Genomic DNA, 24,873 nt, shown 5'->3' with positions numbered 1-24,873 from the left:
AGAGAGAGGGAGTTCAGTCGGGGTTTTCAATGGAGACGAAGATGAAAACAGGGTTTTCGGGGTTTGGTTTTCTGTCGAGACTCGAGAGAGAGAGAGAGAGAGAGAGAGAGAGAGAGCGAGCGAGTGAGCGAGCAGCTGATGATCTCTACGATGGCTCTCAGTATTTCGATGGAGACGAAGAGAGAGAGAGAACGAGAGTTCAGTCTCATCTGTCGAATAGAAAAGAGAGAAGGAGACGTCCGTTCGAAAATTGTAAATTGTGAGGGATGTATTTGCAAATTTCGAAACTCCGTTATTAATAACCGAACTGACGTGAGAAAGCATGTGCACCGTCGATTTCAGTCCATCTAACGGCCAAGAAACATCAGTTTCTCATCTATTTTTTGAAACGTCCCTCGAACCGTCCCCATATATATATATGGTTTGGACCTGATCCAATTATCATCAAATTTTGGATTCAAATGTTGACATCTAACAGGGATCTAATTCAATAAGTATAGGGTCAATTTAAGATTAGATCAGTTTTTTTTTTGGTATATCAAATTGGCCCCAAAATATCCCAAATCTCATCCAAACCCGAACCATTGACACTTCTGGGCAATGGTCACCGAATTCAAAAATAGCTTAAGTATCCTTGTATAAACATTTGAAATAATCTATCTATAATAAAATATAATATAATCTTTCAAAATTCTATTAAAAAAGAATGAAATGTAAAGCAAGGGCCCACCGTTTTGAAGAATTTCTATCCTACCAGCACATGCATAACAAGTATATCCCTTCCTTAGTGTTATATAAGAACTGTTGTTTAAGAATCAATGTTATAATTTTTTACATACTTTTTAAGGATGAGTTTATTGTCTACAGTTATTAGTTACAATCACAAATATGGGCAGCAGTGGTAAACATTTATTTTAGAGATTATATTTCCACACCAATTTTTGTTTATAACACAATAAATAAGGATATGCAAAGTGAGGACCTGAATATTTGAATCCAAATTTGAAAACACCATGGCCTTAGCCACCAAGGAGAAAAAAAAAAAAAAAAAGTACCACAGGAGAGAGTATAGTAATAAAAAATTCCGTCTTTTTTTAAAAAGTCTCTTTGAAAACGCGTTTCGTACCTCTAATGATTAAAACAGTAAAATAAACTGACTTAAAAAAAATGTTTAATGTTTTAAACATGACTATTACATTTTAAGCATGTAATTAAAGAAAAGAAAAGAAATAAAGTTATCCATTTTTCTAGGTTTATGGTTAATTTCAATGTTCTTATGGTTGTTGGTGCTTTGGTTCATTGTTTAATGTAGGATTTGATGATAATGGTTTATGTTATAGTTTATGTCATTGTTTAAGTGTGTTGTTTTGCTCAAAAGATAAATTGATGGTTAGGCTTTTTCTATTATCATTAAATATATAATTAAGTATAGTGTTCGCTCCAAAATATATTAGAAACTTAGAATAAATCTATTATATATGCATTACACCATGAATTCATTTTTAATATTATATATATAGGGTTAAGATCCATAGACAACATTCTACATAACGTTTTATCCTATATGGCAATCTTGCCTACGGACCATGATCCATATATATATATCGTTTTGTCATGATTTTTTTCTTGTCTCTTTCTTGTTTTTTTCCAAAGTTTTTCCTCGCCATTTAAAATCCATACACCAAGTGAATGATTTTAGGAGAGATAGAGGAGAGCACATGGAGAGAGGGGAAGAGTAAAAGGGAGACAACCACCAACCCTATCCTCTCTATATGAGCTCTTTTAGGATATTTCTTTTAGATTCACTCAATGCCCACCCCACAAGACATCCCACTTAAAAAATCGAATGGACCAGTTACTGAAGCCATTCATAAAGTATTGTCATGGTATGTTATGAATGGATTCAGAAAGAGATCGATCACCAAATGGACCCATTCGATATTCTTTGCTTTTCTAAGTGGGGTGACTTTTAGAAGGATGAGGGCAAGGAGTGCCAATTTTTTTTGGTTTTTTGTTTTTATTAGAAGAAATTTTAATAGGATTAGAGAAAGATATTGGATGTCTTGATCCTTTGTTGGTGTGTTGCAATAATTGGAGATATAAGAAAAGGTGGTCTGGCAATAAAAAGTTAACATAACTTTGAGATGATAAAAAGAAAGGTTATATATTGGGGTGCAACTACTTGCAGACCAAAAAATCCCACCTTGGCATTCCATTACTATGATTGCACCCCCAATTTTCTTACTTCTTTTCATGGTTTTAGAAACACTCTCTCTCTCTCTTCTCGTCTTCTCGTTTGACCAACTATTCTTCCTTTCTCAGTTTTTCTTTTTCTGGAAAATAGGAACACTGTCAACATCTTATTGTTTTTCTTCATAATTTTCGTTGTTTTTTTTGCTTTTTCTTCAGGGAAATATGGACTCCACCGATGCTTTCTTCTTGTTGTTTTGTTGGTTGTTTTTTTTTTTTCTTTTTCAGGAAAATAGGTACATCTCCAACCCCTTCTTTCTTCCAACAAAGAGAGAGAGAGAGAGAGAGAGAGAGAGAGAGAGAGAGAGAGAGAGAGAGAGAGAGAGAGAGAGAGAGAGAGAGATCTTTGGAACCCCATATCTTATATTCTTGAGATTAGGAGAAAAATAGAGGTGGAGTGTAACAAGTAGGGATGATATCGATTATAGAAATTTTAAAACTAAGAAAATAGGAATTATTTTTAGATTGGGGTGCCACCGAACTGTATTGGTCTGCAAGTATTTGATCTGAACTCATCAATCCAATATTGTGACACTATGCTCAATCCAACCAAACAAATTTAAATGCTACACAGAGAAGAAAGAACCAACCCAATCAAAGGATGGTTTGCTAACCATCTAATACATAGAAATATGTAGCAAGTTGTCAAGGTTAAGTCCATAAAACAGACATGGCCAATTGATATGGTGGATATTTTTTCAGAACATTTGTCTTTGTTTTACGTTTACTTATTCGACAATTCGATCTTATATTTGAATCTAAATAGGAAGGAAATGTTGCTATACTGTTATGAGCTTTTCTTTGTTCATACAAAGAATACTTAATGCCCTAGTAAATGGGTCAGGTGGTGGTGTAAATTCCCGACTCCTACCCTAGATTGTGGTTACTTAAGTGGGGTGCTGGGTGATTTGCTAGGGCTTAAAATGGGTCGGATCTGAGTATATCCATATTTAGATCCATTTTTAAATCCAGATATGTATCCGAGTCCAACTTGGATCCTATTACCTAAAACCATACCCAAGCCATTTTGGCTCTCACTAAACCCATATCCGGATCCAACCCATATCCGTTTGTTTTCAGCTTTACGAGGTTGATATGCATTTGGATGAACTCAGAGAGATGGTGGTTAAAAAATGCAGGTTTGTTCTATAAATCTGATTCAGATAGTGTACATTTTAAACTTTGTATTCCTTTTGAAAAGCTAATTAGGTTAATCTATTCTTCCTCGGCTAATAATGCCTGTATTAGTTTATTATGAGCGTTGGCATACAAAAACATGATATTTGTGTCTGTCATGTAAAACATTGCAAGGGTGGAACTCTCAAGTCAGTAGCAATTGAGATTGTTGATATGTATGTATATGAGAAAAGTAAACAGTTCATGTTAATTTCCTACTTGTATGAACAGTTTGGGATGCTGGATCTACATTTTCAGCTAATAAAGCATTTATATGGGTTTCATATGTCATTTCAACTGCTTTCTAAGATTTCTAAGATTTGTGGAGCAAAGGGACAAGAAGAAGAAGAAGCTTTCGATTTTAGTGAGGTGGAACGGTTATCTTCCACAATTACTTTCCTAAGGTGAAATCTCTTTTCGCTCTTTCCTTTTGATTTAATTTAGACAATTTCAGCTTGGAATTTTGTGTGTTGTAGCTCATCGTCATTATCATCATAATCTATGCTTTATCCCAAATATTGATGTTGGCTCCATTTTTGTAGTTTAGGTCTATAATTTAGTTGAATGATGTTCACTCAAGGGAATCCACTAGATCAAGGAATTGTATATAATTGGAGGTTCTCAAGAATTTTGCCATGAACTTTAATTTCTTTCTCATTTTAGTATGTAAAGGATGTGGAAGTAATTCACATTGGGATGGGGGTAAACTTACCTCAGTTTTCTTCTGCATGTGTTCCCCAGGTACATTTGTAATAATAATGCATTTCTTTTTTTTTTTTGTGGCAAAAAATATGTTTAGATTGTTTTTCTTTTTCCTTTTGATTATTCGGGTTGCATGTTGTCACAGTTCGAAATAAAAATTTACATTGGAGACTGAAAAATGGATTATAACTAGTAGGAATGATCCCTACTAGTAGGACTAATAAAACAGTCAACTTGAAGAGATGATCCTTTTCCTTGTGACTACACACACTCTCCTATGCTCTTGGCTTTAGCACTCCATACAAAAGTCTCTATGAAATGACACTAAGTTATGTGTGTCATACTCAATAAGTAGTAAATAAAAATGATCTTTAAAACAAGAGTCTGCGATAATCTGAACATGATAGAGATTTGCCATGTTCTTACTCTTTGTTTGTGGAATCTATGTGGATAAAATTTTAAACAATCCAACTACACTACGCATTATCCATCATTACATCATAATGTGCCAAAAACGACTGTCCCTATAGTCGCAAAAAGAGTCGTTTTAAAAGGAGTGGTTTTTTAAAAATGACTGTCAAAGACAGTCGGAAAAAATGACAATAAAATAAGGATATAGCGACGGTCAGCGACCGTCTCTATAGGGTATTTAAAATTTTTTTTTTACACCAGCCCCCCTTCACATGTTGTTAAATAGTGGAGATACCCCTATGTTTGACATTGATGTCCTAGACCCCAACTAACAATATGAAAAGACCCAAATAGCCCTCGTCTTCAACTTTTATAAATGTAACTAAAAATCATTAATGATCTCCCACTCTTGTTTCAAATCAACACCCACATTCAGTTCAAACTAAAAATCACAAAGAATAATTCTAAAATAGACAGATATACAATCCATCAAGCACTTGGACACAGATAAAACAGAAATCATAAAGAAAAAGAAAAAAAAACTTAAAATTCCTTTTTTTTTTTTTTAATATATATGTAGAAACAACTCAAAATTAGGATAAAAAGGTTGATGGTGAAAGAATTTGAACCTAATCCCAAGTAAGATCTCGAAGTGGTCAGTATAAAACTTTTAAACAAATAATAAAGATAAAAAATGATCTAATAACAAAAAATTTAAAGACAGTATACGTACCTGCAAGGAGTGTCGGATTCATGACGATATAATTTTTTTTGATAAGAGGTTAAAGATGATATAATAACAAAGAGAAATAATTAAAAGAACCACAATATGTTACCAATAGGGAACAATGAACAATCTAATGCTTGTAACGCAAAACATATCCAAATATACAGAACCTTCAGTTGTGTTTCGTGATGTCTCATGTAGTAACGCAAGTGATGTTGATAACGAGGCTTGAAGAGTGGAAAGAGAACGCAATTCTCTTGAACGTTTGACATGAGCCCTTATAGATCTATCGTCGTACAATGCTACCATAAATGCATCCTTATTATAGCCACAAATTATAAAGGTGATAAAACTACTACTAAAAAATTAAAATGAGCATTCACATACAAGGAACCATCTCCAAATAACGGATGTGTTAATTGTTCAAGAGAATCCAAATAGTTCTTTCATACCAGATCCAACAGTTTGTAGCCTAAAAATTAGAAGAGTGATAAATATAACAAATAGGGAACACTAAAAGAAGAAAAAACAGCATACCCCAAATTCAGAATTGGCAAGAGATTGAATGAAATCCATTAAATAGCACCAACCTGGCAGTGGAAGGCAGGGTTCTCTACAAGCACTGCTGCAGGTTTAACATCCTAGAAGTCCTTCTCTTACAAAGAATTGGATATGTCATTAGCGGAGAAGGGAATGCTGCACCAAGAGGCACTGATTAGAAGTAGTTCTTACTATAGCAAAAGTTCCACATCATCTTACAATGCTTCCGCCAAGACTGAAACAAAACATCGGCTTTGGGGAATGTTTCATATTGTATAGGTCAAGGCAGTCTCGGTTTTTCTCCTGACTAAGAGAATGCCTCATGACAAGATTTCAAATCTTGGCTCAGACCCATGTTACCTGATTCGTGGGTTCGCTTGGTTTGAATTCGGGTTTGCATTTCGTGGTTTGCCACTCAAGAATGAACCTGGTTTGTAGGGTAGATAGAGGTGCGGGCATTTGAAGGGCTGAAGTGATGAGTAAGGTGAAAAAGAGATTGAAGATGACAGATTTTGGAAAGAAAAAAATCAAATTTTTTTTGTTTTATAGGTTAAAGATGAGGGTATTTGGTCATTTTCATCAGTCTATTGATAAAGACCAAGGTCAAAGGGACATGCTATCAGTTTAAGATTTTAGGGAGGGTGCCTCAAGTATTATCAACATGTGGAGGGGCATGTAAAAAAATAAGAAAAATGCCACACGAACTGGGAGCGAACTGTACCGCGAACAGGTTGGCGATTGGCACCTTACCAACGAGTTAGGTAATTGTGGACTTAACAGAGTACGAGTTTATGTTATATGAAGAGTTTAATTTGGACACCAATGTATTTTGTAGGTAATAATTAATAAAATTTACAACAAACAGTAAAATGATTGATAGTATGAACTTCACAGTTGAACCAAATTGAAGTGGTCTACCAAGGTCACAAATTAAATAGCAGTATGCAACATCCATGCAAGTTCCATATCGATATACATATCAGCTTCAAGTGTTGACACTATACCATACACAAAATACTTAAGACCAGTCTGCCCCAAATTCAACAGTTTTAGTACTATCCATGCAGTCTAACAAGCTCTTAAGTCAAGTGAGAAACTTCAAATAATCAAAGGCATATCATACACCAGAAACTCATTAGTAAAGATAAATTTAACCAGTTGTGACAGTATCTACATTTTTAATTTTCTTTTCCTCTCTTTTCTCTTCTGCTGTATTAGTAGGTAGGTCTCCTTAACCTCCTTTGTTCCTTTTGGTTTAGATTAATGTACCTCATGTTTATGAAAATTATAATAATAATAGTAATAACAATAATTACAATAACAATAATAATAATAAGTTATCGTATTAAGCTTCAATACATGAAAGACGTACCAAGAACCCCACAGCTTGCCTAATGTGCTTAAGTTCATCCCAAGACGAGCCTGCATACTGCAATGAACCAGGAATCTTCAGATATAATTAAAAAATAATAATGATAATAATAATAAAGTAAAGCTAACTAAACAGGTTAATGAAAATCATGGAAGGGACTTGCCTCTTCTTTTGCTTGGGCACACCATAACTCTAATTCAGCCAACCCAGATTTCACATATTCTCCATTGCTGAATGTACAGTACTCATGACGTAGCAGAAGACTAAAGCAGCATGTAACAGCATCCTTATATATACAGTAAAAATTTTAAAGATTTATGTCGAAAGACGGCACAACAGAACAGTTATTACCTGTTAAAAAGTTGGACGTTGATATAGGAGAAAATCTGAGTAAAGATCTTCTGAATAAGAACCGGAGGGACCTGAAACAAGGGAAATTATAAGCCTAACTGGGCAATATAATGCACTTGCTAATGGTGCTCAAATCCTTAGTAGCTTAATATAATGCACTTGCTAATGGCACCAATGATAAAATGCACAAGTTATTGCTAACTTACGCAATAGGTGGAGAAGCGGTAGGGATCACTCCTATTTTCTTTGATGAACCATCAAAACATTCCAGAAGTAAGATTGTTAGCTACTACATGAAATAAATGGAGTAAAGTACATGGTAATATTATGCACCAAAAACCATGCATGTGGACCAGAGACATTGATAAAGTATCTAGGTATCATAGGTGGCGAGCTAAAACTATGAGCATGAGTAGCATAACTAAGTATAGAGTCTTAAAAAAGGAATTCCATGGCTGCTGACAACTTGTATTTGTGCTCCTTACATGCCTTACGGCAATATGACGTAGTGGATAAACCTCATATATCATATAGATAGACAACACACCAACCAGTCATTTGGAAATACACAAAAAACAAAAACAAAAAAAATAAAATAGTTAAAATAGCCTACCGAGCACAACTCTAGAATACAACCAACACTCCATATATCACATGGGTAATTCCATCCAAGTCCAGTATGGACAAAATCACAATGGTTAACAATAGTACAAAGCTGCCAATTATTCTTAAGAGACAACCAAAAAAAATAAAAATAAAGGTAGGCAACAAGGGAGATGCGGATATCAATAACATCATACCAAGAATAACCTCAGGTGCACAGTAATGCCGTGTTGATACGATGTACCTATGATCCTGATGCTCATAGGTTGTGCTACCAAAATCAATCACCTTGACAGCACTTAACTTCGGAAATCTCTTGAAGTAAGACCCATCCTTGGGCGATCGAGATCAAAACCTTTACATCTACAATATTTTAATGGTGTTATTAAACCAATGAAATAATAATAAAAGAAGGTAGGCAAAGAAAAAAGAAAGAGAGGATTTTCAATTTCTGGTAGGAAGAAGATGAGATCCATCTTTTAAAACGTAACTAACCTTGAAATCTGGAATTTTTACATACTCTGGCAAAACAAGAAGTATGTTCTCTGGCTTCAAATCAGTATGGATGAGACGCAAATCATGCATAACTGCAAATTTTATAAATACAATACCAAAACATAAGCACTTGTAGCAGTGGACACATAATTCAACATAACAACCATCTACTGATTAAACAATTTAACTGATAATAGCAAGCAAAGGCAGAGAGGACTGCCAATGATAGTCAAACCAGTTCAGTATTTTTACGTCCAGTCCAGATATATGATATGAGATAAAATCTTGAGGTCACTCCAACACAACTCTTTGAAATAATATCATTCAAATAACATTTCATTCCAAAATGACACTCATATTATAAACTTTTTAATATCACACTTATTATTTATAATAGCATTTGGACCACAACTTACCTTGAAATTAGATTTCTTGTGACAAACAATATATTGTATTCAAAATTGCTAATACAATTATTTTATCTGCGGATGTATTATACAAGAGTCGTGATAATCAGACTACCTCACATGGCACACTCAATCGACTCTCACTGTAGATTTGTATGTTTTGTATCTCGAAACGTACAGATCTATGGTTCCCAAACTTTTCACGTCAACAAGTTCGATTGAGTGTGCCATGTGGTGTAGTCAGATTATGATAAATCATTATACAACTCAAAAAACAAAAGGTGCCATTTAGCCAAGTAAGCTTTGAGGAGAGTTGATCCTATGACCTACGTTCAAATCCCATTGAAGCCATATTCATCCCATTAATCCCTTGATGGCTTAGCAGGAAAAATAAAATGTTTAAAAGAAAAAAAATGTATTTGTTTAAGAAAGACTTGAAAATGGACTGAACGAACTCTCAAAAGTCTAAAATCCAATGGTGAAAACATGTCTTTTTAAGAGTTGTTAAAATTTTGTATTTTACATCCATGTGGCATTCGATCATGTTTTTGGATGCCACATGGACATGCAATCCATATAGGTAGTTGATCAATGACTTGAACACTGTTTTCGTTGTCTGTGAATCAAGAACTTTGCTGAATGGTTCGTTATACGGATTTGAGTGGGAAACATCCAATCACAAGAAGGAAAAGAATTTAATAGAGGAACTCCCAAGCATTTGGTGATCTCAAATATGCCCGTCAATGGAATGTAGACTCTTTTATCTTGCTCATTTATGCCTCTGAAATGTGGTTGGGGCCTAATATTTGAGCCTATTGGAGGATAGTAATTAGGCCTCACGCAAATGGGTGGGGGTTTGGAGCACAATTCTTGAACAAGTAAATGGAAGTGAATCAGTAGACATTGATAATTAATCAAATCCAGAAAAGATAACAACAATTACTTGGTAAAACCCTCCAACTTGGGGCATCTCCACTAAAATTAACCAATCCAGAAAGAGAGAGAGAGAGTATTCACTTGTTATTGGTCCCAAAGAGTTCCATGTGCTACTATTTGGGTACTAAACACCGTAGCTTTTTTTATATTGGTCCACTGTTTTTGATAAGCTCATGTGGACCAATACAAAGCCAAACTATCTATCATCTGACATCACCAATGAGTGTAACATAAAATTTTCCCAACATCATAATAAAGTTATAGACAAGTCATCATATGTAAACAATCCTGAATGCTCAAAAAAAGTACATGATTTAGATGCAAGCGAATGAAAGAAAATATTTATCGAATGCAATCCATTCGATTGGCCTAGGTAAAAAAAAATTGTTTAGCGTTGCAAATGCGTAAGCCTGTTTATAGTGAGATCAGTAACTCAAAAGGTACAGACAGATCACAAACCCAAGATCTGTTGCTCAACAACTAGGCCTTCACCTACCCAAACAAGTAGGTTTATTCTTAAATGTCTAGTATTGCCATCTCAAGTCAATGTAGGATACCAGGACATGAATCCAAGTAAAAGTTACATGAATGAAAACTAATGGTCCCTTGAACTATATCCAACCTTTCCACAAGGAAAAGCCTAGGTAGAGAAGACCATGTTTCCTTAGGTAGTCGTAATCATATAGAGCGAGAAATATTGCATAAAATCAAACCCGACCGAAATGAACCTGAACCAATCACAATAACTAACTCTATATCACATAAAACTAGGTAAATCATCATACGCTAGCAATTCAAATCATTCAAAAAAAATTATAAGAATAAACTATATCACATATAAAAAAATTCTCCAATATTTTCGTTTTTTGTTTAGGAGCTAAATCTGTGGACATAAACAAGAAACAATAGAAGGTGACAGTAGTTGGGTATGTTGAGGCAAACAAGGTCTTGAAGAAGGTTAAATCAACAGGACACAACAGTATTTGCTTTAACAAGGAAGAAAACATTTAAAACCCTAAATTAATTAAGAAAAATATGAGATTCAATCAAAAATTTTAACATACCTGAAGATTCGATCACAAACCAAGCAAAGGGAGAGAGATCCATTAAAGCCCTAAAAATTTGGATCAAACGCTGATCGATTTCTTTCCAAAAGTGAGATAGATTCGAGAAAAGCAACGGATTCAAGAGAAAGCGCGAAGACAAACAGAGTCGAGAGAGAAGAGCAATAGAGTGAGAGTGAGAGGAGAGATAGAGACGAGTAGAGAGAGAGAAGAGCAGTAGAGTGAGCGTGAGAGCAGTCGAGCGGGAGAGAGATAAAGGAGAGAGTCGAGTGAGAGAAAAGAAGAAGTTCGACGGAGATCGAGCTTCAATAAACGAAGGTCTGGAAATAATTTTTCTTAAGAGTGACTATTAGCACCCCAATTTTTACTTATTAATGTCAGTTTCGTTGAAACGATGGTTAAACTACAGCTAAAAATTGTCGTAAAAAACGACAGCCTTTAGCAGTCGTTTTTAGCGCAATTTTGAAAAAAACCCAATATGACGTAGTGCATGCCTCGAAGATTATCCTCACAAAATTTCAATCCATGCTGACATACTTTACTTGACTAAAATAAAATATCATTTTTACCAAAATTGATTTTGCAAATTGCAATAAAATTAAATTACCATTTTGGTCCGAGATTTACAAAGGGGTGGACCAAACATTGATGGTATAATATACTGGCCATGAATATTTGTGATCAATACCTTAAGTTTCATCTTTACTGTTGAGTCTGTGAGTTGCTTAATTTACACTAAAATTTTAAGAAAGCAAAATTCGATTTCAAACACAAGCTGTCAAAGTGACTGTAGCAACACTTTTGTCATTTACTGTCAAAGGGAATGGATTGAAGAACTATTTTCGCACTTGAGCAATTAAACTATCAAAATCACCTGATAAAAAAACATATCACAAAAATATAGTAAGTGGTCCCTCAAACGTTTACGAGTCTAACAATATCATAAAAATATTAACCACACTTAGTATTGTAAATATAACTAGCAACAGACAAACTTCTATTCAATATATTTATATATCATTAACACAACCATAAACGCTGAAAAAAGAAAAATTATGTAAATCAATGGACATTCGCAGTTATGTGATCTCTTTGTTGGCCCTTGATTTTCTTCAAGAATTTGTGACTTCTTCTCTTACTCTTGACTTTCTTTAGAGAATTGTATTGGGCTTCCATAGTGAATTTGATTGTAAATTAATAAAAGCCTCTCGGCTTCTTCAAATGTCCCAAACGCTTAAAAACAATTATCCCTATATCCATTTGTATACTTGTGACATTCTTCCCACGTTGTGTAAATCCCAGATTTACTCTCAACAAAAACGATGTAAAACTTCGTCATCCTAAATACTTATAAAAATAGAGTATTTCAAATAAATGACTAATCAAATAAATAAAATTGAAACTTAAATAAATAAAGTCTAATAAAATCAAAGTGGAGCATAAATGATGTTACATATTATATGCCTCGGGATTCACACCTACAATATAATACCCTAATCTTAAACTAATTTAATCCAATTTTTTTAAAATATGATATTTTATCAAAACATACCTCATAACTATAATGAATTATAACATAAAACACCAATACCTAATACATCCTCTATCACAATTCACAAGTTTTTTTTATGCAAAATTAATATAAATTAATAAGATCTATATATATATATATATATATATATATATATATATATATATATATATATATATATATATATATATATATATATATATATATATATATATATATCATTCAGAAGAGACAAATCATAGACCCCTGACTCTAGAACACATTACGAGATCGTATCCGATCAATGTAAATTTAAATCAGTAAAATGAATTAGCATAAGAAAGCAATCTATAAATCAAGATCGTTACGATTAGCAATCGAGATTCTAAATAAATTACAATAACATAAACGACAATCAAAGTATTGCATTACGTCAATATCCAGAACATAAAAAAATCAATTATAATCCACAAAACATTATCTTCAAAACCCATCCTATTTAACCTTCTTAAAGGTAATTTCTTCAAAATCGTTTAACTTTCAGAAAAAAATCCATCCACATTATCTTTCAAGTTCTACAATCAACAAAAAAAAAAATCAATCGATTTTCTTTCAATGTGTATATATATAATATCAACACATTAATGGTGGTGAAACTGGTTGCTTCAATACAAGTTGATAAGAATTTTAAGTTCTACAATCAAAAAACAAACAAACAAACACAGGGCCAATAACTTGAGAGAGATTGACGTATAGAAAATAAAAACAAAAACCTAATCGATTTTCCTAAGATATCAAACAAAAAAAAAACAAAATCATTTCTAAGATATCTCTCCAGTAACTTGAGAGATACCAAACAAAAAACAAAAACAATCAACAAACAAAAAAATAAAAAAATAAAAAAATAAAAAATAAAAAAATAAAAAAAAAACCTGATCGATTTTCCTAAGACTCGAGAATGAAAGAAATACCTGTTTGATTGAATTTGAGAGAGATTGACGGTGACAACGAGAGAGGGTTGAGAGACGACAACTCAGAATCGTTCGAACTAAGGGCCAGTAACTTGAGAAAGAGAGACAGTGAGAGTGCGACAACGACGACGATAGTGTGTGAATACAAGAGAGAGTTTCGTTCCAAGGGGTTTTGAGCTTTAATGAGAGAGAGAAAGAAAGAGAGAGGGATTCGTTAGGGTCTCTGCTAGTATTTTGTTTCTAAATGAAGGAAGAAGAGAGGGTTTTGTTAAGAGATAGGGCTTCCAAACAGAATACAAAGATGTTTGAGAGGGCAGCTTGTAAAAACACAAGTTTTTAACTTAAAATCGTGTATTCAATCTGACCCGTTCGATGCGTTGAGATCTAACGCTCCGAAAAACTTGGCAAGAAGCTTGTTAGACTTTAGGGCCTCCGAACCGCTCCCTATATAGATATAGGGCAGCATTCTTTTGACAAAATCCTAGACAATATTCTAAGCAAAGCATTTTGTCTTATATAGATTAAAAATTTCAGAATGGGCTGATTTTTTGTGATGATGATCTCTATTATAAGAAAATCATCTTCACAAAAAATTAACAAATGCTGAAATTTCTAATCTTAGTTTATAAGATGAAGAATCGTGAACTGTCAATTTGTAACCACTTTTCATGGGGTTAGAAGTTTCAAAATTGGCTGATTTTTTGTGAGGATGATCTACTAACTATAGAGATCATCCTCACAAAAAATCAGTTCATTTCGAAATCTTTTGAAATTTTGATTTTATTTGTTTAATAATTAATATATTATTTTTCTAATAGTTTTCCCTTTCTTTAATTAGTGAATAGACTGGATTGATATCATAGAGAAGTACTGCTTGATCATTTCTACTGACTTAAAGACCCCATTAGGATTCCTTTTATGTTATGCCTAAATTCCCCTTATAGATAACTTACATTATCTTCATCACTAATCCTTTGGGTACCTTGGTAGGAGTCATTTTTTGCTCATAATTTTTTCTCTCATAGTGCTCACAGACTCTTCAGTGCTTGCCATGTCAAGCGTACAAGGGTAGTTTTGTAAATTATGAATGTCATTCAATACACGTGGGTAGATGTGATTCGTGGATCCCAAATTTCTGTAAGCAAACAATTTTTCCCTTGGTGTAGTGGAGAGCCTGTGAGCACGGTGAGGAAAAAGTCAAGTGAGAAAAAAATCCTTGTGTTTGTTACACTTTTCATTGGATTAACACTTTAGACATACCACATGGAGGTGGTCGGGGGGGGGGGGGGGGAATGCAACCTAGCCATTCCGATCTTTCCTTCCCCTCCACTCATCACTATTTTGTAAATGAGTCGTGCTGGGGTGACACAAAGTGGGACATAATGGCGTGCACATAACTACAGATGCTTTTCCTCGAGATGTGAGTAACATGTATCTACGAGTAACCTAGCCATTCCGATCTTTCCTTCCCGTCCACTCATCACTATTTTGTAAATGAGTCGTGCTGGGGTGACACAAAGTGGGACATAATGGCGTGCACATAACCGTAGATGCTTTTCCTCAAGATACGTGTAACATGTATTTACGGTAATGTGTGCACCACCACGTCATTTGTGTCTCCGTTTGTGTCATTCCAACATTAGCTTTTGTAAATATCACAAAATTACTTATAAAAATAAAGTCATGATAATATGACTCGCCAGGTAGTATGCTAAATCGACTCCCTGATTTGACAAGTTTTAAAATTGTAGATCTATATGCCTCGGGATACACAATTGCACTTCTCCCATAAAAGTGTATCCCGAGACGTAAAAATATACGGTTCCCAAACTTGTTCACATCAGGGAGTCAATTGAGTATGCTACCTAGCGAGTCATATTATCACGACTCATAAAAATATTACTACACAATGACATTAAAACTAAAGTCATGATAATTTGACTACCCCACGTGGCACACTCAATCGACTCTCCTGACATGACATGTTTGGGAACCGTAGATCTATATGCCTTAGCGTACATGATTCCCTTACGATACACATTTTTATGGGGAAGTACAGTTTTGCATCCCGAAGGGTACAAATCTATGGTTCCCAAATTTGTCATCTCAAGAGAGTCGAGTCAAATTATCACGATTCTTAAAACTATCATTTTTTGAGACAAGATAAAATTATTTTTATTTTTTATTTTAAGGATTTTCATTGTTAGATACTATTTCAATCCACACTAAAAATCAAACTAAAGTTACCTTCTAATAAGTGAAAAAATAAAAAATAGGAGGGGTAAGAAAACCCAACAAACGCAAGAAATAGCAAATATATTCTTCTCTTATTGATCATCCTCATCATGTTGCTTTGTAAAAGTAACTAATCCTTATTATAATCCTCGTCTCCCTTCTCTACATTTTGATACTTATAGAACATAGCACACATTACATAATAACCAAAGTTTAGGACCCCAATAACAACTAACATCCAAAACATATTGTCCACTCTCCCCTCATTAATAGTATTGGGCAGCCATCTCGTAACCCTTTGAACCAGATTGATCAGTGCGGTACTTAAATAAAACCCGACTCCGATTAACAATGCGATCATAGCAGTTGCAGTACTACGAAGCGATCTCGGGAATTCTTGGTAATACAACCCGACCTGCCCAGGAAAATGAAACGCTTCACCCACCCCTACAATGGCTAATGGCACCACTAGCCATAATGCTGACATAGGTAATATTGAATCATGTTGATGTGTAAGGTTATGGACTCGAGCAACCCGAAGTCGCCTTGATTCGACTAGGGCTGACCCAAGCATACCGAGGATATTGAATATGTGGCCGATTCCTACACGTTGGAGAGGCGTTATTGACCGATGAGTAATCTTTTGCCACGTAAGAATAAGGAAACGATCGATGAAGGATAGTGAGATGGCTGTTGATATAAGGGTGAAGACTAGGAAAGATCCTGCTGGGACTTTGAAGTGTGGCCCAATGTGGCGGTCCATGGTTAGGGCTTGTAGGACGACTAGGCCGCTTTGGATGCCTATTGGGGTGCTTAAGAAAATACCTGTTGACCAAAGTGGGAAGATTCTGATTAGGGTTTTGAGGTCTTCAACTTGTTGTACTGTGCATAGTCTCCATGGTTTTGCTATTGTTCCATTTTCATCAATGTTGATGTCGGCTTTTAGTGCTGCTCGGTTTAGGAATCTGCATGAAGTTCACATTTTATGATTTTAAGCTCATGATTTGCTATTAATAAACGAATATGTTTAAGTGAACAACAAATACCACTAAAGTGAAACAAATTACATATTGAGTAGCGTTCAATGGCCAACAGTTTGGCAAACATTTTGGCAAACACATTTTTCAAAACATGGGTTAGAGGTCTTGGAATGGGCTGATTTTTGGTGAGGATGATCTCTATGGTGAGGAGATCATCATCACCAAAAATCAGCTCATTCCAAAACTTCTAACCTCATCAAAAATGGTTTACAAAAAATGGACGGTTCACGATTTTTCAACTTGTAAAATGGGGCTAGAAGTTTTGGAATGAGCTGATTTTTGGTGAGGATGATCTCCTCACCGTAGAGATCATCCTCACCAAAAATCAGCCCATTCCAAGACCTCTAACCCATGTTTTGAAAAAGTGTTTGCCAAACTGTTGGCCACGGATAGGGACCCTTACATATTTTGTCTTTTAAACTGAGTGATAAGCACTGGCTGGTCCAAAATATTAAGGGTTAAGGCCTTGATATCGAGCCCGCAAACATGGGTTGATTTCAAATTTCCCTCACCATCCTAAGTTGTTGGTATATTGTATACTAGAGTCTGCCCATGCCTAAGGCACTAGCATTTTCTTTGATATTAGAAGGGTGAAAGAGAAAAGATAGTAAAGTTAAAGGGGTATTATTTAAAATAGGAAAAAAAGAGAAAATAATGTAAAATTAAAGGGATATTAGTAAAAAAAGAGTCCGGATAATATGACTCTTCAAGTGGCATACTCAAATGACTCCATGATGTGGACAAGTTTGGGAACCTTAGATCTGTTTGCCTCTGGATAGATGGCTTCCTTGAGATAAACTTTTTATTATTATGGGGAATTGCAATCGTGTATCCCAAGGCATTAAGATCTACAGTACCCAAACTTATCATGTCATGGAGTCACTTGAGTATGCCACTTGGTGAGTCATATTATCATAACTCTTTAAAAAAAAACAGGAAGGGAGGAGGAGAGGAAAGACAATAAAATTGAAGGGGTGAAGAAGAAAGGAAATAATGTGGGACACTCCATTGTTGTTGGAGTTGGACCTGCCGTTGTGTTTTATTATATATATATATATATAGTCGGATATATAATTTAAAATAAAAATAACTATAAAATAACATAAAAATAATAATTAAACATAGTATAAAATTACAAGTTAATTATGTGCACATTTAACAAACAATAGTGGTTTTATTAAGTTTTTTAGGGTAATGTTTGAACTTTATAAGTTGGTTTTTACTTGCCTAAAGAATATTAAAATGTATAAATTTGCTTAAAATTTCAATCCTTAGAATAATTTGTGATGCATGATGGTATCGGGTATATGGCCAGTCTAAGGAGAACTCAACATCACCAATCTCTTTAATTTCTTCCTCAAATCTTCTCACCGTCATAGAAACCGAAAGTGAATGTTGGAAGAAGAAGAAGAAGAAGAAGAAATGGAAAGGATAGGAATGTCAATGGATCATATCAAACTCAAAATCCGATCCGTTTTGATCAAATAACTCCAGGTCTAGATCAATGTTTTGGATTTCGATAAGGATCCAATCCGATAAGGTTTCGATCTGATATCTTAAAGGATCAGATCTAGATCAATCATGTCCTGATCCAATAAAGACCCGATTTCGATAATATGTTAGAAAGTATAACAATTATATTATATATTTGTTGAGATATAAAAAATTTACTTAGATTTTATATATAAAATCAGGTTTGGCCCAATCCAATTGTTAATGGATCGGATCTGTATCTTAATATTTAGATCTGATGAGGGTCTGATCCAATACTTATCGGATCAGTTCTGGATTCAATCCTAATTGGATCGGTACGAAATCAAACTCGATCCATTGACAGCCTTGCATTCATTTTAAATAACAGGTTCGAAGGAAAGCCCATAATATGGGTCTAGCCCGGGACCATATTGGTTGGGCTAGGTCTGTCAATAGACTGGATCAGACCCAATATCTGATTTCTTCTGATTAAAAATAAAATAAATTTGGAAGGAAAATTTTGGATCCGATAAGGATCTGACCGGATATGGATCAACATATCCCATTATGGATCAAAATGTCCCAATCCAAAAACAGTGATGATCAAGGTCCAATCCGACACTTATCGAATCAGTCCTAAATAGTACCAATACAACCAGTACCAAATCCATTGACAGCCCAAGGTGGGGGGGCCCAAAAGCCCATATAGCTAGGCAGTACAGATAAAACTGTGGGCCACACCAAACATGCGGATCCTGTGCATGACTCACATGGGATAGTGGACCCCACACTCATCTACTCCCACTCTCCTACTCTTCAAATTAGATGTCCACGTCACTAAATCACTCTCTACCACCAATACTTGATCACCCACTAATCACTAATCAGAACCGTCCAAATCAACTGTGTTTCCCACTCAAAAAAAATAAAAAATAAAATAGTGAGTGTGACTTAATCAAAGTGACGTCATCAAGTTCCAAGTGGCAGAAAGCAACACATGTTACACGTTTTAGATCACCAACGTATGTGACACCTATACTATAATGCTCGTTTTAAAATTCAATTCAATTGGAAAATGATACTGTGGGTCCATGTCGGACAATCCAAGGTCTAGAATATAGATGGTTGATACTCCTTGAGATATCAGAGTCACGAATCTCGAGGATCAGCAATCATTGGATTATTAGAATCTATAGTATCTACCATGAGAGAGAGGAAAACAACACTTGTCTTTTCAAAATGTTTGATAAATGATAGTGGATCCTAAAAGCTTGCACGATAGTGGATCTGAAAAGTAGACAAAATCTATTCTAGTCGTTGGGCCCACACCAAGATGAGCTGTTGTTTCTTCATCACATCAGCTGCTATATGTAATAAATCTGATTTATGAAAATTTCTTGTTTGTGAAGGGGACCCATTATAATTACTTTTCTTTTTTAACAAAGTAAAAGAAATAAGTTGTAAGGTTGTTTCCCTTTCATATTCACTTACTTTTATTTATATATATAAATCATTTATCTTTGATAGTTGCATTTCATGTTAATACGATTAAGATCATGTGTTTTTTCATGAATCATTAGAACCCTTCCCATGTATAAATGAACAATTTAAGAGAAGATAGACGGAATTTAATTTAGGAATAAGATTAGGGATGATGCTTTGATATGATGATCTAAAAATGTATCATTTTTATGCTAATTATGAGTACTAACAAGAAATTTATCGAAAAGGTTGAGAAAGATTGATAAATTAAGGTATGGTTCCTTGTAATTTATTTTTTTATTTTTTAAATATTCACTTTCTCGATGTCTCTCCGATGATTTCTTCTATTTTTTTTATACTAAAGAAGGCTATTTACATATTTTATAAAAGAGGGCATAAAAGAAAATTTAATAATAATAAAATGGCACGAAAAAATATATGCAGTCTGTAGTTGGTGGATGTAGCAAGTGCATAGAACTATAGCCTTCTTTCTTCGGGAGACACAAGGAAAAAGGCTATAGTTCTATGCACTTGCCACGTCAATCAAATGCGGTTTTTCAAGTCAGATTATCATGATTCTAAAAGAATTTTACAAAAAAATGTGGTAAACATACCATTTTAGAAAAATAAGTTTATTAACCGTTTTGGTAAATATTTTGGAAACATGATGAGAACATAATCTACCAATCTTTCTCTTTAAACACCCAAATTAATCGTATAGAAGAGTAATGTCGTACCTAAAGCTTGATGTCAGAGCCGGAGACAACGATTTTGTAGTCTTAGCGTGTCCATAGTAATAATCTTCACTATTAGATGAGATGAGAACATTTCTCTTCGTAATGCTTGCTACAACTACGCGTGCCAAGTTCGTAAATGGGCTTCCTTGGGGCTTAATGTGCCGATAATAACGCTTACCAAATAAGAAAATGGTGAAGCCAATAAAATTACTCGCTAAGGCCACACCGAACCCCCATCCCCAACCAACATTATCTTGAATATATACGATGGCGGTTAAGGCTATTATGGAGGCGACATACAAGACGATGAAATACCAATTGAAGAAAATTCCTTTATCCTTGGCCTTCTTGAATTGATCGGCTCCCATGGTGGCAATTGTGAATCGTGACCCACCTGTCCCTATTGAAGCCAAAGCTATAGCTGTGTAGAGGAGTGTGAATTGGAGTTTTGATGGCGTTTCACACGTGGTGTTGGTTTCATTTGTACATGGTGATGGTCTTAGGGAATGGAGTGTTGATGTTAAGGTAAATAGACTTACACCCTGCAAGAAAAAATGGGGATGAAGTCGTGAAAATTGTTGTAAAAAACGATTGATTATTTAAAAAATAAAAACAAGAGTAATAATTATATTCTTCAATCTTTGTTTTTGATCAACCATTTTTATTTAGGAAAAAAAAGAAAAAAAAGAAAAAAAGAGTGTTGTGATTGGCACCCCCTACTTCTACTTATGACACCACAATTTTAAATTATTTATCACACCTCAGTTAAAGATTAAAACACACTCTTCAAAGTTCAAACATTACAATGGATTGACTCAAATTATAATCTCAACGGTACAAGACATTATACCAAGAGTTTTGACACAATGTGAAAAAAGCCCAAATTTGACGGCCTTGGACCATGAAATTTCATAAAATTCAACTGACCAAAAGGTTGAATTGGTGTTGAATTTTTCATTGTCAAATTTTTTTCGACAAGCCGAAATAGTCAAATTAATGAAGGATGAGAGAAATTCGGTAGTTCTAAACCATCAAATTTGGGAACATCAAGAATTTCGACGGTCCTAGACCTTCAAAATTCAGTTTCTAAAATTCGTAGGCCTTGGCCTGTCAAATTTTTATGTCGAATTTTTCAGTTTTCACATAATGTGATTTTGTATCTCAACCTGACAGGGTAACTCAAAAACTCAACTGAGGCAAGAACCATATATTTTTTTACCTTGGGACACAGAACCATGCTTTCTAAGGAAAAAAAATTCTACGACTCTTGCACCTGCCACGTTAGTGAGTTTTTGAGTTACCCTATCAGGTTGAGTTACAAAATCAACACTCTTATAACAAACAATTCCAGTAATTGTTTACCGCTAGTGATTAGGCTCATATAAAATCTTAAACCCAAAAATATAAATGTAGAAAAAAGAGAGAGCTTCTATTGGCACCCTAACTTTTATTTATTCTCAACCACCGACTTATTATTAATTTTTTTTAATTGGGGTGTAATAAATAAAAGTTGGAGTGCCAATAGCAGTTTTAAAAAACAATGAAAAAATTATAAAATTTGGTATGACCTTTTTGTAAATTATAGAACTAGCTAGGTATGGTATTTAAAAAAAAAAAAAAAAAAATTAAGTAAGAACACATAAATTGCTTCGTTGGTCCAATGGGATAGATCTTTGTGCCCCAAAATGCCAAAGGGACATTTTAATTAAAAGTAATGTCCTGATTAAGATTAGGGTTGGATTTCACTGCTTTTTAACAAAGATGTATACAATTTGTCACTTAAAAACAATTTTTATAAAAGAAAATTGAGTCGTGATAATCGGACTATCTCATGTGGCACACTACTCTCCTGATGTGGTTAGTTCAGGAATCATAGATTTGTATGTCTTAGGATACGCAATTTCCTCAAGACATACTTTTTTATGGGAAAGTGCAATTTTGTATCCCGAGATGTATATCTACGGTTCCAAACTTGTCATGTCAAGAGAATCAATTGAGTGTGCCATGTGGAGTGGTAAGATAATCACGATTCATAAAAAAAATTATTTACAAAGTAATCTGTATTTTTAAAAATTCATAATCATTTTTGTAAATAACGATATTTGAGACTCTTTATTACACCGATGGCCCTGATGAAAGCATATTTCTAGACATTCCCAAGAAAATGGCTCCACAAAACTTTTAACCTTCGCAAGAAAATATCATTTGAGGTTAAGTTCTAGAAAAGGAAGATTCTACAGTGACTTCCTACTACAATGCCCTGACGCTGTGGTGTGCACATAACAGTATTTTTTTCCTTGTATCTTGAAGAAATAAATCTATGATCATCTGCAACTGCCACATCAGCACAATGTTGAACTTGGTGTCGTAGAAAGTCACTCTAGAACAACCCTTTAAGAATGGATAACGTTGAAATAACATTATAATGTACCTAATGGGTGACATTTCGGACGTGACACATCCATGTAAATAATGTCCCCTCACAATGTACATTTAATGTCATTCCAGCACCACTCTTTAAAAAATCGTCCATGATTGAGATGGCACATATTTTACATTTAAATTATAATATCGCACCAAAAGACTAATAAATATGGTTGGTGAAGGAGATGAGACAAGTTCTGATCCAAAATTAATTTTAAACTATTTTTGAGGCTAGGTAGCTCCAAAACAATCTATTGTAAATTGTTTGTTTACAAATAATTATTATGTGACTTAAGATATTGCTCAAATCAAATTAACCTAATCTTGACTAGAGAAATAAAAAATGGAAGGTTGGGTGGACTCAAAAATAACATATAATCTTGATCATGTAAGTACAAAATCCAACGGTTGGGAATTGTGCTAAAGAAAATATCATCAAAATATACATTATCGAGATACACATAATATCCTTACTATTTGATGTTGTGCTTACATGATCGAGATCATGTTTATTTTTTCGCTAATAATTTTTTGACCCGAGAATTTTCACTTTGTATGGATGTGGCTGATGTGGCAAGAGCATATAACTGTTGATCTTTCTCCTTGTATATCCTGAAGAAAAAGATCAACGGTTTTGTGCCCTTGCCATGTCAACCGCATACATACCGAATGAAAATTCTCGAGTCAAAAAATCAGTACTCTTATTTCTTTTAAGTCATATTTCTTTAGTAAAATTAAAGAAGATTCATGCTAGAGTAACATTAAAATTGACATCGATTTTCACACTGTTGATTTGGAGTCGTGGAGGTGCAGACATAACCATAGATTCTTTTTATTCATATCTCGGTGAGAAGTCATACATACATCCATGTCAGCAATGTGAGAATCGTTGTCAATTTTAATGTTACTTCAACATTTTCCATTATAGAAATAGACCAAAAAAAAGACACACGAGTCAAGGTATACTACGTCCGTGTGACACTGCCAATGCATAGATAACCATATATTTATTTTCTCGAGATACAAATTAGAAAAATAATGATTCCCCATGCACTGCCAGATCAGCTCAGTGTTGAAACCAGTGTCTAACGCAGGCAGTTAAGATTTTTCTTAAGAAATACGGTGGTTAGAATGTATCTAAGGGGTATGTGACGAGTGATGACCAATTGTATTTCATACTTTGAAGTAGAGTCCAGATCCTTACACACGGCCTTAAAACACGCCACGTAATAAAGAAGGAATAAAGAAGGTTAATGGAGAATGAGAGTGAGAAAGGAAACATACCAAGAAAGAGACAAAAGAGGAGATGGAGATGACAGTGAAGGTGCCAAAGAAGGAGTCAGCGAGGATGGCTCCAGCAATAGGGAAGAGACTGGTGCAACCGTTGACCACATTTGATATCTGTGTTGCATCAATGCTCTTGATGTTGAATTCTTCTATTAGATACACGATTAGGTTGAACGACCACCCTCCAGCGGCAAGTGTCAGACCCATCACACTTGCTGCCAGACCATATACCCGTCCATCAAACTTCTTTCTACCGTTTGATTAATAATATATAAATAAAAAAACATCTATGTATCATGTATGAGAGAGAGGGAGAGAGAGAGAGAGACCTGTGATGAAGGGGAAGGTAATCCAGCCACCATGTTTGTGATCGACAGATGTTTCTTCGTCCGTACTATGGTTGATGTTGGGAAGAGATTCATCAATCGTTGCCATCTCTCTCTCTCTCTCTCTCTCTCTCTCTCTCTCTCTCTCTCTCTCTTTCCTAGATGTGAGCAAGAGTGAGTGAGAGAAGTAGATCTCAAGCTATATTTGTAGTGTTGAGGGTGTTATTACAGTACAGAGTAGATAATTATACTTGTCATGGCTTTTAAAACTTGATTACGATGGCTGCCGAGTCGAGTTGACTTCATGAGTGCTAACGTTTTGACTCAGTCAAGTTTCCAAGTCAACACGGTAGA

General features: G+C 34.6%; 2 protein-coding genes across 6 annotated transcripts; both read right to left on the bottom strand.

Moving 5' to 3' along the window:
• Positions 1-2,303: 2,303 nt before the first annotated feature.
• LOC147384687 (myosin-11-like) lies at positions 2,304-11,357 on the bottom strand. Of its 5 annotated transcripts, none has more exons than XR_015172903.1 (8): positions 11,035-11,346; positions 8,628-8,719; positions 8,330-8,495; positions 7,736-7,766; positions 7,530-7,600; positions 7,342-7,441; positions 7,179-7,235; positions 2,305-5,962 (listed from the first exon to the last, which is right to left on the bottom strand). XR_015172903.1 is itself a non-coding variant. In XM_086426288.1 (7 exons), the coding sequence occupies exons 3-7, from the start codon at positions 8,393-8,395 to the stop codon at positions 5,945-5,947; spliced, it is 312 nt and encodes a 103-aa protein (XP_086282414.1). In that variant the 5' UTR covers positions 8,396-8,495; positions 8,628-8,719; positions 11,035-11,342; the 3' UTR covers positions 2,305-5,944. The 5 variants fall into 5 exon arrangements, 1 of the variants encoding a protein (XP_086282414.1); XR_015172901.1 differs by having other exon boundaries at positions 2,306-5,962; positions 7,736-7,773; positions 11,035-11,345; XR_015172900.1 differs by having other exon boundaries at positions 2,304-5,962; positions 7,736-8,495; positions 11,035-11,357.
• A 4,474-nt stretch (positions 11,358-15,831) lies between these two features.
• LOC147384686 (protein NRT1/ PTR FAMILY 2.7-like) lies at positions 15,832-24,628 on the bottom strand. Its single transcript, XM_086424974.1, has 4 exons — positions 24,523-24,628; positions 24,191-24,408; positions 20,483-21,024; positions 15,832-16,715 (listed from the first exon to the last, which is right to left on the bottom strand). The coding sequence occupies exons 1-4, from the start codon at positions 24,626-24,628 to the stop codon at positions 15,881-15,883; spliced, it is 1,701 nt and encodes a 566-aa protein (XP_086281100.1). The 3' UTR covers positions 15,832-15,880.
• Between the last annotated feature and the right edge of the window lie 245 nt (positions 24,629-24,873).

Source organism: Akebia trifoliata, chromosome 15, assembly GCF_017979445.1.
Source record: "Akebia trifoliata isolate Shusen 1 chromosome 15, ASM1797944v1, whole genome shotgun sequence".
Classification (NCBI taxonomy): Eukaryota; Viridiplantae; Streptophyta; class Magnoliopsida; order Ranunculales; family Lardizabalaceae; genus Akebia; species Akebia trifoliata.
Note: the sequence above shows the minus strand (reverse complement) of the source record. Positions and strands in the feature narration are given on the sequence as shown.